Consider the following 16,189-nt stretch of genomic DNA (forward strand, 5'->3'; position numbering starts at 1 on the left):
CGCCTGGCATGCATGCCAAAGTTGGCAAAAATGTTCATGGCACGCCAAATGATTAGCTTGATTATATTGAAGTATTGACTGAAATTGTTATGTTGCTGATTTCTTGTTACGTTGTTTATCAATAGTCTATTCGAGCTACACACCCAAATCTGTCTGCTTTCTTTTTCCTATTGATATTACCTGGCACAAAGCACCATACTTCAAAAAAATATTGCTGTGCAAAGTTATTACCACAAGAAAATTGACATGTGTCACTTAGAAGGCTGCTGACCCCTGCAGTAATTATTCCGCTTTCATGCCAAGTTACATCACTTAATGAAAATATTGGCAATCAAGCTGTGGTCTGTTACAAAGCCTCTTGGCAAGGCCAACTTTGCTTGCCCATCTTTTGTCATGTCTACATGCACTTATGGGCTAAAACAGGGATGTTTATCACAGATTGGCCACTACAATTAAACTGAAAATACTACAGACTTTTATATGACACAAGTCTTATTTATTTTTGCATATCTTGCTTACAAATTAACATGCTTATATTGAGTGAACAACTACCAGTAAAATCCAAACAAGTTTCAAATTAAAGTACAATAGCAAAAAAAAAATACAAATAGCAACACTGTAATTTGTGCAAACTTTATGCCAAAAAGTTAAGTAAACATTGAAATTGCAGATGCTAAGATTGCTAAACAAAAACCATTAAAGTTTGTTGTATCAAGATGATCTACTTTTTTTAGCTGTTAAGCAGTGACCGTCTTGGACTAGTTGCAGCCTCTCTACGTGTTTCCCTGCTTCTGTTCGAGTCACTTCGAAAAGACCTTAAATTTCAATTGGAGGTAATGAAAAATTGTTTTTTTTAGCTGGTGACCAATCTGTCATTGTGTTTTGTAACATCAAGTCACCTGTTTCTTATTGTGGATTTTGCAATCCCAAAATGGTTTGGGGCGTTTTTTTAATCTCAATTCCAGGATTTAATCCCTTGGCTTTGGCTTATTGTTATAACAATTGTTGGAAGTGCTGGTTTAATTGAATTGTAATTAACTGATGTCACCCGTTCAAGCCTTGCAACATTACAAATCATTTATTCTTCAAGGTTTGTCTGAATTAGGTGAAGATCTGGATTAACCTAATCAGGTTTAACCAAGTTTACCATATAATTATATATTCTTCACCTATACCTTTACCTTACAAAAATTAATCCCAAAATCCCCACATGTGTTTAGTTTTATTGTAAAAATTATCTTTTACAAGAAGTAGGCTAGTTTCTCTAATTAAGTTTTTTTTGCAGTCACTGCTTAAGAAGCTAATGGAACTGATCACCAGTGATAATCCAAAAATGTCGTATGAAGTGAAAGAATTATCACTAGAGGGAGTAGTTCAGCTCTGGCACATCCCTGGACTTGTAACGGAGTTGTATCTTAACTACGATTGTGATTTCTATTGCTCAAATGTATTTGAAGATCTCAGCAAACTTCTTTCAAAGGTAAATTATTATGTTGGAATATAGTAATAATACCCTTTGTGAGAAAAACATTAGTGTTGTTTCAAAAAAGGGGATTTTTACTAGAAACTAAAAATCCAGTTTGTTGAATTTATGAGGCCAAATAATTGGTTGCGATTTGGCCAAAACCGAATCTTTTGTGTACAACTTTAAATTTTGTTTGCCTATTTTCATACCACAGAATTTTACCAATTTGCCAAAAAAATAATATCACATAGTTTATATTTTAAAGCATAATTGTTTAGTCCACTGACAAAATATCAGTAATTCATGTGGAGGCTGGCAACGACAGCTGCAACAACCTTAAAATCCATTGTACTGAGATCATAATGCAGCAGTACTCTGTAGTAACATTTTTTTCATTTTTGTGGACAGAATGCCTTTCCTGTATCTGGCTTATATACCACACACCTTTTATCTCTTGATGCACTGCTTACTGTGGTTAAGAGCATAGAGCAGAGATGTAACCAACGTGAAACTGTGACAACTCAAGTTGATGAACAAGTTGTCATAGAGATTGAACCCTGTGAGTTTTTTGACATTATTATAGTCGTTCTAAAATTATTCCACCTAGTTTAGATCCTAGATTATCACACTAAGCCATATTTTTTTAAATAATATAATTTGATATGTATGTGTCATAGAAACATGTAAAAATAGTTTTTTAAATATTTTTGCATGGTTTGTTAATATCTGATCTAGCTTTGACCTAACATTTTAACTCGGGGTTCTCAAACTTTTACTGAACCATCTAATGACTTTTCTTATCGCTGCAGACCAGCGAAACCCTGTTGAATGGGTAGACCAATAGACAGGCCTATTCTTGACTAGACTAGCTTATTTCTAAAACCAGCAAGGTTAACAATTCCTAAAGAACATCTAATACAGCTCAAAACCAGAACTGATCAGTTGGGGCTGTTGATTTGCAATTCTTGATTTGCATAAATTAGTTCCAACAGAAAGCTCCTCGCACCTGAAAATATCTGGCATACCACTTGTAGTGATGGGACGATACCAGGTTTTGAAGCGAGTACCGATACCGAGTACGAGTACCACATGTATGTACCTTCGATACCAAGTACTTAAGTACAGTGTTGTACTTAGTTGTAAATCACTGGCTAATTTGTCTGCCATGGTCGGGGTACAGGCGCGCACACACACATGCCGAAAAATGTAATCTCCATGTGATAGCGAAAAAGATATACGTAAACTGGTGGAACTTTTTTCCTATTTTGTGCTGTCCCAAGCAAATATTGGCATAAAGTTGCCCGTATTCTTATGGTGCAAATCGGCCTTCGGTACTCGCACGTTGGTATCGAAAACTGAGACAAAATATTTCGATACTGAGTACGAGTATCAATACCACTGAAATCGTTCGATACCATCGATACCGGGTACTCGTCCCATCACTAACTACTTGTGGTATACCTACCACTGGTTGAGAACCACTGTTATAAACTAAAGAAAGAAAATCTTATTTTGGCAGCTTGCTATGCCTTTGATGTCATATCAGTGTATATGTGTTCTACCTTCAAGGGCGCCCAATCGAACAGTTTGAGAACTATGTGGTGACCAATAAATTGAACTCTGTTTAACCGAAATACAGATAAATGAAAACACAGCATACAAACCGGCTATAGTCACAAAAACTGGCTTATGTAGTTTTAAATAAAAACAATTATCTTAGCAACGCCGCCAGCATCGCCAACTGCAACAGCTGTACGGCCTGCCACCTTGTTCAGTTCTGCGGCAGCTCTTGATGATCAGCAAGTTACAGAAAAGCTCTCGAAACTGGAAGGTGAAGAAATGGTCAGGAAAGTTCCAGAAAGATTTTCTTCTGCCTTTCCTACTATTGCTGAACTACAAGCAATCAGACAAAAGAAAAAGGTTTCATTTTGTTTTTGTGTGTCAGTTGTTCAGAAAAAAACTACTATTCTTAGTCTCCTTGATGGTAACTAACTTAGTCTCCACAGTTAACATGTGCAATTAAATAAGTTTACTTTCAATTACGTTTTTGAATAAGATTTATATGTGGGAGTAAACTCATTTTTTATGTTTTTTGAACTTAAAAAAAAACCTAAAAAATGAATTTTGCTACAGAATTTCAAAATCAAAAGTTTTTAAATGATTAGTAAAACTGATGATTTACTTAAAAAAACTTATGATTACGAATAGTTTAGGGAACAATTTTCCTATTCTTTTTTGAACACCCCAAATTGCCAAATGTTAGCATTGTAAAACCAGTGCCCTTAAAAACTCTTTTTGTCACAGATTCTACAAACTGGCACAGAACTTTTCAACCAAAAGCCAAAGAAAGGCATAACATACTTACAAGAACAGAACATGCTTGCTCTGCCCCTTGATACTCGTGAAGTTGCAATATGGCTTCATGCTAACCCGTGGCTGGACAAAAAAATGATTGGTGAATATATCAGCGACAGACGACAGCCAGAACTTCTTGATAGCTTTGTCAGGTACTGTGACTTAGCGAATTTGAACCCATTATGACTTAATAATACAGGTGCAGAGTTTTACAAAAATGCAAGGTGGCGAATGTAAAATTAAGCTCAACTTTTTGTGACATCACTAAGGCAAGCAAATACAAGAATCGCTATCACTGAAATAACTATTTATTACAGTACATCTGCATTGTACGCTTTGATGGTCATTGTATTACTGGCAAACAATTGTAAAAAAGACACTAGCAAGCAGGTTGCAATTTCATGACATGCATTTTGCCATTTTCCCAGGAAGTTTGTTGAAAAGAAAAATATTTCTTGCTTTTCGCAAGATTGTAACTTTTGTACCAAGCTGTACAAACTAACCAAAATATCCACAGTGGCCGTCACTGTGCTTAAAAAACCCAAGGTGGCGGCGACACTGCCTACTCAAGTTTGTGCGGCCAGCAATCACACAAACATGTGGTCAGTGCAGGTTTTTGTTAATTGTTTTAATTATTGCGCACAATTGCATTGTCTTGTCTGCTGCAAGGCCTCAACAGCATCGTTAACGAATTACAATGAAAGTAAAGTTACAACTTACGCACAATATAAACTGATGCACAATAATTTACTACTACAACTTATGCACAATAATTACTTCGAACTTTTGCTAACAATTATACAGTATAACTACCTCGGGCCTTTGCTAGATAAGTCACCTTTGTTACATTGTTATGAAACAAGACTCCATTCACATAATCAAGTTAAATGCCGCCAAGTGTCGCCCCAGACATGCGTCGACCATGCACTTGCTGCATGGGCTGTTTGGCCTTGACATACATTAATAGGAAATTTTTGATGTAAATTTACGTCAATCCGCACTTAACGCAAAACTTTGGATGTAGATATATGTCAACCACACTGAAAGTGGTAATAAAAATATAATTAACTTCTGTACACACAGTTTGAAATAAATTGACATTTTATCACAGCTTTGTTCTGGATAATTGCTTTAATAAAGAACTTTGTTTGCAGAACTTTCAAGTTTGAAGGCCTGAGGGTTGATGAGGCATTAAGAATGTATTTGGAAACATTTCGTTTACCTGGTGAAGCTCCAGTTATTCAACGTTTGATTGAAGCTTTTTCGTCATATTGGTCGGTAAGTTGTGCAATATACTATTTTTTACTGTCCCCAGTCATTTTTAAGTAGAGTGTATTTAAAAGCACATTTTTTGGAAAAATGAAAAATCTAAATTAAAATATTTTTACAACTTGCGCAGTTGCGTTATAGTTTAGTTTTGTAAAAAGGCCATAGTTTATTGTTATAAATTGTAAAGTCACAAGGTCCTTTTAAATTCAATTTAAATTAAAAAACAGGAAAGTGTACAACAGTGTTGGGTAGGCTTTTGCTGAGGTTGTAACACTGGCCTGCATTTAAAATGTTTATGTATGTAGGTATCCTAATGAGATGACTAAGTCATAACTGGTGATTTTTATTCAACATTAAACCATATTATGTCTTTAAAAATATGATATTTTTTTAAAGAAATTTTAAAACTAAAATTTTCCAGGCCCATCTATAGTGTTGTGTGTTTCATACATCTGGTAGCACTAAATAGATTCCCGATTCCTACTTCAAAGACTTGGTATTGTCACCTAAATATTATGATTTGAAGCATTGACTAATACCAAAGCCACACTAATGCAGATAGGTTTATTATTTTAATTTGTGTACCATGTAAATCAAAGGTTTACAAACTTCAAAAAGTCAGGGTAAAACTGTGTATCACATCAAAAACTTTAATGCACTACTAGTGGTTGTTTATGACACAAAAAAACACAAAAAATCACCTATTTTTTAGGAATGCAACCATCACCCTTTTCTGAACATGGATGCTGCCTTTACACTCTCCTATGCGGTCATTATGCTCAATACAGACCAACACAACAGGAATGTTCGCAAGCAAAATGAACCAATGAGCATCAATGAGTTCAAACGCAACACAAAAGGTTGTAATGATGGAAAGGATTTTGACCAAAACATGCTTGAGGAGATTTACAACACTATCAGGTAAATCACTTTGTCTTTTTTTGTTAAATTTATTTGGACATTTGTTAAATAAGGTTAATACACTAGTTTTGGAAGACCTTCTTTTGCTAAAGGTAAGATTATTCAACATGTACAACTTTTGTCCAAAACACATTGTTGAACCCCTGTTTATAAGTTGGGTTTGCTTGTGGCGAAAAACATAACGACACATTGCACTTAAACAACAAACAAGTTAGAAAAGAGACCTGTACGTTTAGGATATTATGCAGTGGAAAAAGTCATGGCATAAATTATGGGACAGGGTTAAATGATCTGCATCTACTTATTCTTGTACCTAATAGCAGGAAACTGCTTTTTGGGATAGAACAGAAAATATTCTGCTAAAACAGTTTTAGAACCACTGTATTAAAGGGAGATATGTGAATCTTTGTGTCGGTTATTTGTGGACCTTCTTTATCTAACTTTTGTATAATACGGTAAACCTTGGTTAATCCGGACCCGTTTGGATCAAAACAGTTTTCCTGATTAGGTGAAGATCCGTTTTTATTAGATGTCGATTGGTTCAAGCCTTACCACATTACAAAGTCCGAATTAGGCTCAGATGCAGATTAACTGAATCCGGTTTAACCAAGATTTACGGCAAACAAATTTCTCCTCTGTTTTATAGAAATGATGAAATTGTGCTGCCTGAGGAACAAACTGGACCAATCAGAGATAGATGGTTGTGGAATGTATCGTTGCGTCGAGGTTCATCCCCAGAAGGTGTGTGGTTGGCTGCTCCAACAACAAAGTAAGTACAGTAGTTTAATTTAACCCCTACTTGTCAAAACACTATATTTTTCAAACTATTGCATGTGTCCAGTTATATAATTTATTTAAACAAGAAACAGAAATGCCAAAATATTTGTTAAAACATCATTTTCCACAATACTTATGGTATTCTCATATAAAATGTAGTACCCACGCATTTATTTTATCAAAACAATTATTTAGCATTTAAATATCTTTTAAAGTTCAACTGACGATGAAACAGCGTTGCATGTTTACGATCGTGATCTGTTTGCAATGTTGTGGGGTCCCACAGTCTCTGCGCTCTCATATGTCTTCGATAAATCACTAGAAGAGAACATCATCCTTAAGGCAATCACAGGATTCAGGTAAATCATGGTTTTTCACGAGTGTTTGTCTAGAGCTGTTTCTGCTTAAAACAGTGGCCAACATTCGGATGGTTGGCCAATATGAGATCAATGGAAAAGTTCAAGAAATTATATTGTAGAGGCATTACCAGTGCATAAAAAATATTTTCAATACTTCACTATAAAAACAAAGTTTCCTTAAGGCAGTGGTTACCAATCTCTTTTGAATTTTTCCTCCCCTGCCAGTTTAAAATATTGACTACATAGTAGATGCTAAACCAAACAAAGATCATTTAAAATTTGGTCTATCATTAACTTTACATGTTATATTCCCACAGCTTAAGTGTCTATTTACAAACCACATGTACAGATGTAAGTAAATTCCTCCCATGAAGTTTCAAAAATCCGCTTGTTAGGAATTCTTTACCGGCTGGGAACCACTGCCTTAAGGCAATCTTACACTACATTTGTTTTGTAGTGCCATGCATAATTTATGAACATTGATAATGTTAAAGTTGTAGTCTCGGTCCATTTCAACTACCAGCCTTTAGACTTATGTATATATGTTTTGTATAGGAAATGTGCCCTTATCAGTGCTCACTTTGGTATGAGTGAAGTGTTTGACAATCTAATTGTTTCCCTATGCAAGTTTACCACACTAGCAAATGTTACTGAGGTGAGTTTTGTTGTTGCTTTCTCCATGTATTCTGTATCAACCAAAAAAAATTTGAAAAGCATTTTGGAACTAAACAATATATTATAGTCTACATAGAATAAAAGGGTAGATCTATTATATCGGCCCTGATATTCATACACATTTCTGGAGCCTAAATTTGCTCTTCTGTGCATCTTAAACTTTCACCCAGTAAAAGTTAATTTTGTTGATTACATAACCTGACATCAGCCAACTATGTTGTTTTATGAATGTATTTTATTTCTATGATGTATGTACCAAAAGATGATAGCCAAAGATTTTTATAAAGTGTAACTTAATATCTTTAGCATTCATAACTCCAACAATCTACAGACAGCGAATTTGTGTAGTTTTTAACCTGAAAAAATTTATAAATCTTATTTTTTCAGACACCTGAAGTGACAGCAATTATTTTCGGATCCAACCCTAAAGCATTATTGTCAGCAAAGACTGCCTTCCACCTTGCTCATCGCCATGGTGATATCTTACGGGAAGGTTGGAGAAATATTTTTGACATCATTTTGCCTTTGTATCGGGCTAAACTTCTTCCCCCTGCCATGGTGGAGGTTGAGGACTTTGTTGACCCAACTGGAAGTATTTGTCTCATCAGAGAGGAATTACCAATGCAGAGGTAGGTTGTTTGGAATCTACTAACACTATAATTCCTTTTAGTTATTCATTTAGCTATTTTTTGATAAGTGGCACAAAAAGCATTAACACCAGTGGTGGGATTCAGCCAGATCGCACTGGTTCTATAGAAATTTCTCACGAAATTTTATAAGATCAGCGAAGATGTTAGAATTACTGGTAACTGTCCATGGACTTTTTGTAACAGAACCAGCTGAAAAATATAGACTTTTGTGATCCGGCTGACAATTAATTTGAACCCCATCACTGACTAACACCTCCAAAACAGTTATATCTCCAAAACATGCTGACATTTAGGGCTATTTGGGTTGGGGTCAGGTTCTATCATTGAAAATTCAATAACGCTAATTTTAAAATTTAGATCATAGTGTAAAATTTTTAAAAAGTTACTTTCCAACAATATCCTTCTTTAGCTGCGAAGTTGGTACAAATTTTTGCTGAATGTGGGACTCACATGAGTTGTGCTGTTAGTAGCTCTACCCTGTTGTTTCAATAGTTGGAGTATGATATCAACCTTTATTTCCAAAAATCAAATGATTCGAATGTACTTGTTTGTAAGATTGATAATTACACAAAAATTTCCAAAAAAAAGAAGTTGCAAATTCTTAAAAGCATGGCCAACACCATTTGCCGGGATGAACTTTTTATGTCAAAAAAAGTTTATCATATCACATTTAACATTTTGGCATGTAAATGTTCAGGTCAGACTCGTCGATTTTCTCCAGTTTCTATCAGTTTATGACACTCGGTGGCCCAGCTGACAATGTTAACCAAAAACAGAACACCCCAGAAGATCAAGAAAGCTTAAAACTTGCTCAGGTACATCTGTTTATTCCAACATTTTATTTTGTTGTTTTTGTCTGTTTTGAGTCGGATTTTTCAAAACTACAATGCGGCAAACGTTAAATTAAACTGAACTGAACATTGTGACGCTACTAATCAGAGGGGAAAAAGAATCACTATCAATACAATTATCAGTTACAACCCTTTCACCTTGTTTGCTATAATGGTCATTGAATTACTGGTAAACAAATATATATTGGAGTAACAAAAAGTCATTAACAAGGCACTAGTCAGAGTAGGTGAAATTTTAGGTCAAGTTTTGTTGCCATATCGCCAGTAAGTTGGTTCAAAAGAAAAATCTTTTTTTTCTTACATTTTTAAAATTATTTGCACATAACGCTACAAAATATCTATGGTGGCCACCCCTTACTCTGTGCCTATGGTCCTGTTGTCAAGTTGGCATTTTGCTACCTGGATTAAATATACACAAAACATTTAAAATGTTTTTTTTTGTATTTTCAGGAATGTGTCAAAGAACTTCAACTTGAAACCCTTGTAACAGAAAGCAAATTTTTGAGACTCGACTCACTACAGGTAAAATATAGTATATGTTAAAATCAGTAACACTCATTTTAAAGCAAGACTTTATTACAATGGAATTGTGTATATTTCAGGAGTTGATTAAGGCACTTATGCAATCATCACGTGGTCCTCATATACATGAATCTCTGGGAACAATCTACAATGAGGACTCATCGATCTTCTTTCTTGAGCTGCTATTGAGGGTTGTGCTGCAAAATAGGTAAAACATATTTGTTTTAAGCAGCACTATTGGTTAACCTATTTTTGTAACCATAATTTGCTTTAATGTGCATCCTAAAATTTCACACTAAAATGTTCAAATTTTACAAGTAAAAGTTTTTGTTGTTGATTACATAAACTGATATCAGCCAGCGAACTTTGTCGTTTTATGAATATATTTTATTTCTGTGATGTATGTAACAAAATACCTTAGCCAAAGATTTACCAACACTAAATTAGGAATTACTAGGGAATAGGTTAAGCTGAACTAGAACACCAGTACTCGGTTCTGAGCATCATTGTATTTGATGCTCTGTGCTCGGCTGAGCAGTCGCACAAACTGAACCAAGCATTAAATTTGCATATTCAAGGCCTGTTAATATTTGAAAACTAGTGTTCAAAAGGGTATCTAATGTTTTTTTTAATGCGTGAGAGTTGGAGGGGCCTGTACTGCTTAATACACTGCTGGTGACATAAGGGACCCTGGAAAGCTACAAAACTAGCTTTGAATTGGGAATGTTTGTGATGTCACAATGCACCAAGTGTATTCTGCTGAGCAATAATGTGAGATGCTCGGTGTTTGACCAAACCGAACATTTGCAGTTTTGGCCCATTCCTACAAATTACCTTAACTAACACTCAAAAGACAACACTAAATGCTTCATGCCTTACAGGGACCGGATTTTATCATTATGGCAAATGGTGCGTGATCACCTCTACACACTGATTGTCATGGCAACTGACTATAGTCTCCTACTTGAGCGTGCAGTCGTGGGTCTTCTGAGAATGGCCATACGTCTCTTGCACAGAGAAGATGTAGCTGAAGAGGTTCTCACTTCACTGCAGATCTTGCTTATGATAAAATCACACATAATTCCAAAGGTATGCTTAATCTGTGTATAGTTATAGCCAATGAATAATCAAGCTGCAGACAGTGGGTCTTGTGTCCTACCAGTGCAGCTGGCTACACTAGCCAAATGTCTTGTCACCAGCTGTATAAGACCCTGTAGGTGGAAACAGTGTGTACTGTCCACAACTAGCTTATCAAGTAATGGCTTGGTGCTTTTGTAGTGATTTATCAATTTTTAAGATCAAATTAAATTGTATTATTGGTTGAGCACTTGCTTATTTCTTTATTTAACATGTATCATAGGAATTAGTTGCTTTCCCCCATTACTGATGTGTTTTTAAATGGAAGGGGTTGCAGAAAATCACTCCTGTTATCCTGGTTTTTAATATAATGGCACAATTTGGTCATTTGTCCTTGTTTTTCTACACATATTTTTGTAAACCAGTAAAAAATATTGTAAGATTTGATGTGTTCTCTGAATTTAAAACTCCGTAACTGGTTATTGCGAAATGTGAAACTTTAACCTGCTTTAAAAAAGACGGATATGAGATAATGAACCAAACTGATATTGTTTCAAATAATTGTTTATTTACATCGTGTGCAGGTGAATCGACAAATTGCTTATGGACTTCATGAGCTACTCAGAACAAATGCTGCAAACATCCATTCACGGGATGACTGGATCACGGTTTTCACGGTGATGAAGTGTGTTGGTGCTGGTGCAGTTCCTCCACCCATCCTGCAAATGGCTTCTGGAGCAGTGTTACCTAGGCAACAGTCACCTGACGATGTTGTTGGCATGACTACACCAGAAAGCGAAGTGGAACGAAGTAACAACTTTTTTTCTTTGATTTTATCTGGCCAAGATAAATTATGATTAAAATTGCAATTAGGACATTTGCATTTGTGTTAACACCACTTACTTAGTTTTATTTCATAATATGGTGACCCCTGCCCATTGTTCCCAACCATTTGTCAACAAATTTCGTCCTTAACAATTGAAAAAAGTTTCATTCCTCCCTAATATACTACATACTAAATGCTAAACCATACAAAGATCATTTAAAATTGTAACTTTTATCAACTAAATTCCTTCCCTCACGTTTTAAAATTCCTTTCCGGTTGGGAACCATTGCCCTCGTTAATCACATAAAAGTTTGGCAAATTGGGTATGCGATAATGCATAAACGACTGTCTTTTGATTCACTTGCCATGAGCATGAAAGGCTCATTCATGGCATATTTAGATTTTTAAATCATTGGTCATGTAACAATTTCATTTTTATACCTACTAGTAATAGTTTCAAATGCAATGAAATTCTAGATTTCAACTTTTCTTTTATTCCTGACAGGGACTCAATCTGATAGTGAGACTGTTGCTAGTGACAACCACAGCAGTGGATTATCGGATCGTGGTTACACTTCTGACAGTGAGTTACTTGAAACTCATCAAAATGATGGAGCACATGCCGAAATCCAGGTAAAATTTTTAATTACACATTTACCATCTGTGATAGCCTATCTATAAATATCTGCTGTTGTGGCATTTGCCTTGTTTTGTGCTACATATTTGACTTTGCTGCTCGTTATGTGGTACAGTCTTTTCTACAGGCACATATGTTTTTTTGTGATTTCAACTTTCTTGTAGGCATGTCTGAAATATGCTTTGGTCTTGGTGGTAATAGCAGTCAAGACTGCATTTAAGACTAATAAGGATGACAAACAATTCTAATATATAGGCCAGATTCTGAACAATGAGTTAAAAAAGTTTTGCTTTAACCTCTTCAAATACTGTAGATCAATCCCTATGCTAAACTACATTCCAGTTTTGATAAACTTATAGTTGCCACCTACACATACCAAATATTTACATAAAACACCAACCATTTTTTCATGAATTGTTTAAATTTTGAAAATTGGAGAGCTTTAACGCAAATTTGTAAAATTTGTTGTTGTAACAATTTGGCCAATCAAACTTCTTCACTACACCAGTAGTATTAATTTGGACACAAAGTGGTGTCCATGAAGCTATATCATGCAACAATAAGTTGTCAACTTGTGTTTTAGATAAACTTTGCACATACCTAAACATGTAATTTTGTTTTCAATTTTTTTAGTTTTACCTTCCAAAACAATTTGGTAGTTTTAGAAATCGATTTTCTATTTTCCAAGCTAGTGTTGGTGTCTTCCTAGTATTGGAAAATCAATATTATTTATTGCTGGTGACTAACTCTGCTATGATAGATGTGTTATCTCATTTCAACCTGCTTGGAAAAATTAATCTTTTGCTTTGTTGCTTTTGGTGTTCTGTTTCTTAGTGATGCACTGAACAGTAAATGGCAAAAAATTAGTACACATTAAACCTCGGGTAATCTGGACCCGTTTGGACCAAAGCATTTGTCCAGGTTGGGCAAAGATCATATTTTTTTTAAAAAGTCAGTTAGTTAAAGTTACCACATTTTTAATCTTTTGTACCTAAGTTGTTTCCAAATTACGCAAAGATCCAAATTAACCGAGGTTTACTATATTTTTATGTTACTTATTTTTCAAAACTTAAATGCTTCTGTTTTAATGTTTGGTGCATCACTACTTTAGTGGTGATTTTGATTTAACATGCTGTGCCATTTATTTAGCACGTCTTAAAGCCAAATGGTTTGGTGTTGGTAAGTTTATCAAATGCTGCTGCATGATAGTTCAAATTCTGTCACAAAAATTCTAATTTGCAAACTTGTAAATTCATGCATCCCAAATTTCTAAATTCTTTTTGAACACTGACCATCTTGAAATTCTTAAAATCTTGCATATTTTAATCAGGCTTTTAACTGTTCTGAATCAAAGACAGTAGAGTAGAGTATATTAGGCCTACCATATTTCCACCCCAAAAACGGAGGACACATTGTTAAAAAACACGAAAAAAATACTTTAACGCCCCCCAAGAAATAAAGGGTAAGATTTTTTAGACGTTATACAATAGGTTGGATAGAGTTTAACATTTATCACTTCACAACACTAAAATAAGCGTGTACTTTCAAAAAATGTAAAACCTCAAAGGCACAATTGTCACATATGTATTTGGTAAATCAGAAATTCTTTAAAAAGGATGACATTTGGGCACTTTTTCTTGTCCTCAGAGGACAACTTGGTTTTTGTTAAAAACGAGGACATGTCCTCCAAAAAGAGGACATATGATAGGCCTAGAGTATATGCACATGTATTTTATTAAGTAGAGGCATGAAACTAACAAAGTAGTTTTTTTTTGTTTGCTTTGGCAAAACTTGTTGATGTATAGCAGTGGTGCACATCCTGAGGTCGTACAGCCACATACGGGCCCAGTGATAAAAGAGACATCAAATACAGTTAAGACTGATTGTCAAATCGTTCTGCTAATTCAATGGATAAAGTAAAAATCTATTTGGATTTCTACCAGTAGATAGGATATTATAAGATAAATCCTAGATCATTCATATGTTAATGAAAAAACATGGCTGCCGTTGTTAAAATAAGGATCTGTCATAGCGAAAAGGTTGTGCACCCCCGATGTATAGATATGTTTAATTTGCTTACAATAAGACTTTATACATTTGTTTTACTCTTGTCAGTTTAAACTGCAGTCAACCAGCTGAGCAGGCTTACATTGTTTTGTACATACCGTATTATATCGGCGATTATGGAATTGCAAGTAAAATTTAAGCATTTTAACTTGCAACTTTAGCGCCAGCTTCACATTTACTAACCATTATTTTTTCAAAGTTCTCACCATTACTTTTAAGTTTTAAGGCTTGAACTGTGTTTATTTAGTATTTTTGTATCAGAACCACAAAAGCCTATACTTACCTTGTATGTAAAATAAGTTATAGTAGATTTAATTTTCTCTTTCTAACACTTGCACAAACGCTTTTCTGTGCTATCTTGCTTATAATTTTGTAGACTTTTTTCATTGAATTGCAGTACATGTTAATTTTGTGCATCTCTTGCACACACATAAGTTTCACTATTAATTTAAAATTTCACCACCACAAGGCTTTAATTAAAAAAATGTTTTTTTCTAACACACTGTCTAAGACTACATAACAGTGTTTTCCAAAGTGAGGTCCCACTAGAAGGGGATTTATTGTTTAGGGTGCAATGAAAGTTTTGTTTGTACTTATTTTTCACTTTTGGGTCATGTTTAAAATTTTTTTTTTTTTTTGGTTAAAATAAAGTAAACCTTTTTAAAGTTGATACTTTACCACATAAGTTTTAAAAAGTGATTAAGTTAGAAATGGACAGAGAACATGTCCCTGAAGTGTTTTAAATTCCCACACAAAAGCTATTATCTTTTAAATGAAGTTGGTTTAATTAGTGCATTCTTAATTATGCAATTTCAATACGTTATCATGAAATGGAACTAACAAGTTACCATTTGTAAAAAGAACATAGTTTTTACTACTTTTCCACTGCAGAGTAAACTTGAAATGGGCCTTTAGCTTTGTTTTGTTTCATTGCAGAAACTACAAAAATCATCTGAAGATAAAAATTCAACTATACAGGTATTGCATTGAAACATTGCATCTTTAGTGTTATTACAAAATCCTGGTGTCCAAACTTTTGTTAAAGGGGGGCAATTTTGAACAGGTGAAGACGCCTGCGGACAAACGTTTTTTTGCTTTTTGGGATGTAATAAAACTGTGAGATTCTGTTACATTAGCACAGGGGTGCACAACCTGCGGCCGCATTGATGAGTTTGTGCGACCGTGAACATGTACATTGAAATATATGAACTGGCGGCCGTGACGAAAATAAAACTCTTTTGCTAAATATTTTGACTTTCCAACTGCTCTAAACAGGTTTTGTAAGACAGTAAAGAGTATTATCAGCCTAGTAGCCCTACGTATCAGACTTTTTATAGGCTTATTGTGTGCAAACAATGCCAAAAACAGGCACCATAGATTATGTCGTCACAAACAGCTAAGACTGATCGTCAGATTGTTCAGCTCAATCTGTGCATCTAGTTAGAAATTAATCTGGGCTTTTTGGGCCATTGGATGGTTTATATATGTGAGACAGACCTATTTCTCACGTCAGCAATTTTACAACAGAAACAAGGAGGTAATTGGCCGCTGTTGGTGAAATAAGAATCTGCGATGCGGCCGTCGTAGCGAAAAGGTTGTGTACCCCTGGATTAGCGCCACATATTCTTCCTTTTTGCCGGTAAAAAAGGTTGCAATGGAAAGCTTTTTCGAGAAGTCGCCACAACCCAAAATTTCAAAACTATGGCGGGCCATACACAACACAATTTGAAACAACAGC

At 34.9% G+C, this 16,189-nt stretch overlaps 1 protein-coding gene across 2 annotated transcripts in view; it reads left to right on the forward strand.

Annotated features, from left to right (window-relative positions):
* The window catches only part of LOC145234793 (Golgi-specific brefeldin A-resistance guanine nucleotide exchange factor 1-like), a 37,672-nt gene that overhangs the window by 14,270 nt on the left and 7,213 nt on the right, over window positions 1–16,189 (forward strand). Inside the window, exons 13-30 of one of the 2 annotated variants that reach the window (XM_080099528.1) lie at window positions 735–833; window positions 1,286–1,480; window positions 1,874–2,024; window positions 3,186–3,385; window positions 3,770–3,972; window positions 4,975–5,098; window positions 5,802–6,010; window positions 6,657–6,779; window positions 7,003–7,146; window positions 7,702–7,801; window positions 8,209–8,450; window positions 9,169–9,286; window positions 9,773–9,844; window positions 9,925–10,052; window positions 10,726–10,933; window positions 11,506–11,731; window positions 12,253–12,380; window positions 15,388–15,429. In XM_080099528.1, coding sequence (XP_079955654.1) covers window positions 735–833; window positions 1,286–1,480; window positions 1,874–2,024; window positions 3,186–3,385; window positions 3,770–3,972; window positions 4,975–5,098; window positions 5,802–6,010; window positions 6,657–6,779; window positions 7,003–7,146; window positions 7,702–7,801; window positions 8,209–8,450; window positions 9,169–9,286; window positions 9,773–9,844; window positions 9,925–10,052; window positions 10,726–10,933; window positions 11,506–11,731; window positions 12,253–12,380; window positions 15,388–15,429 — 2,712 coding nt within the window. The remainder of the gene's footprint in view (window positions 1–734; window positions 834–1,285; window positions 1,481–1,873; window positions 2,025–3,185; window positions 3,386–3,769; window positions 3,973–4,974; window positions 5,099–5,801; window positions 6,011–6,656; window positions 6,780–7,002; window positions 7,147–7,701; window positions 7,802–8,208; window positions 8,451–9,168; window positions 9,287–9,772; window positions 9,845–9,924; window positions 10,053–10,725; window positions 10,934–11,505; window positions 11,732–12,252; window positions 12,381–15,387; window positions 15,430–16,189) is intronic. The other variant, XM_080099529.1, reaches the window with a different exon arrangement.

This window comes from Phallusia mammillata, chromosome 6, assembly GCF_965637545.1.
Source record: "Phallusia mammillata chromosome 6, kaPhaMamm4.hap1.1, whole genome shotgun sequence".
In the NCBI taxonomy this organism is placed as follows: domain Eukaryota; kingdom Metazoa; phylum Chordata; class Ascidiacea; order Phlebobranchia; family Ascidiidae; genus Phallusia; species Phallusia mammillata.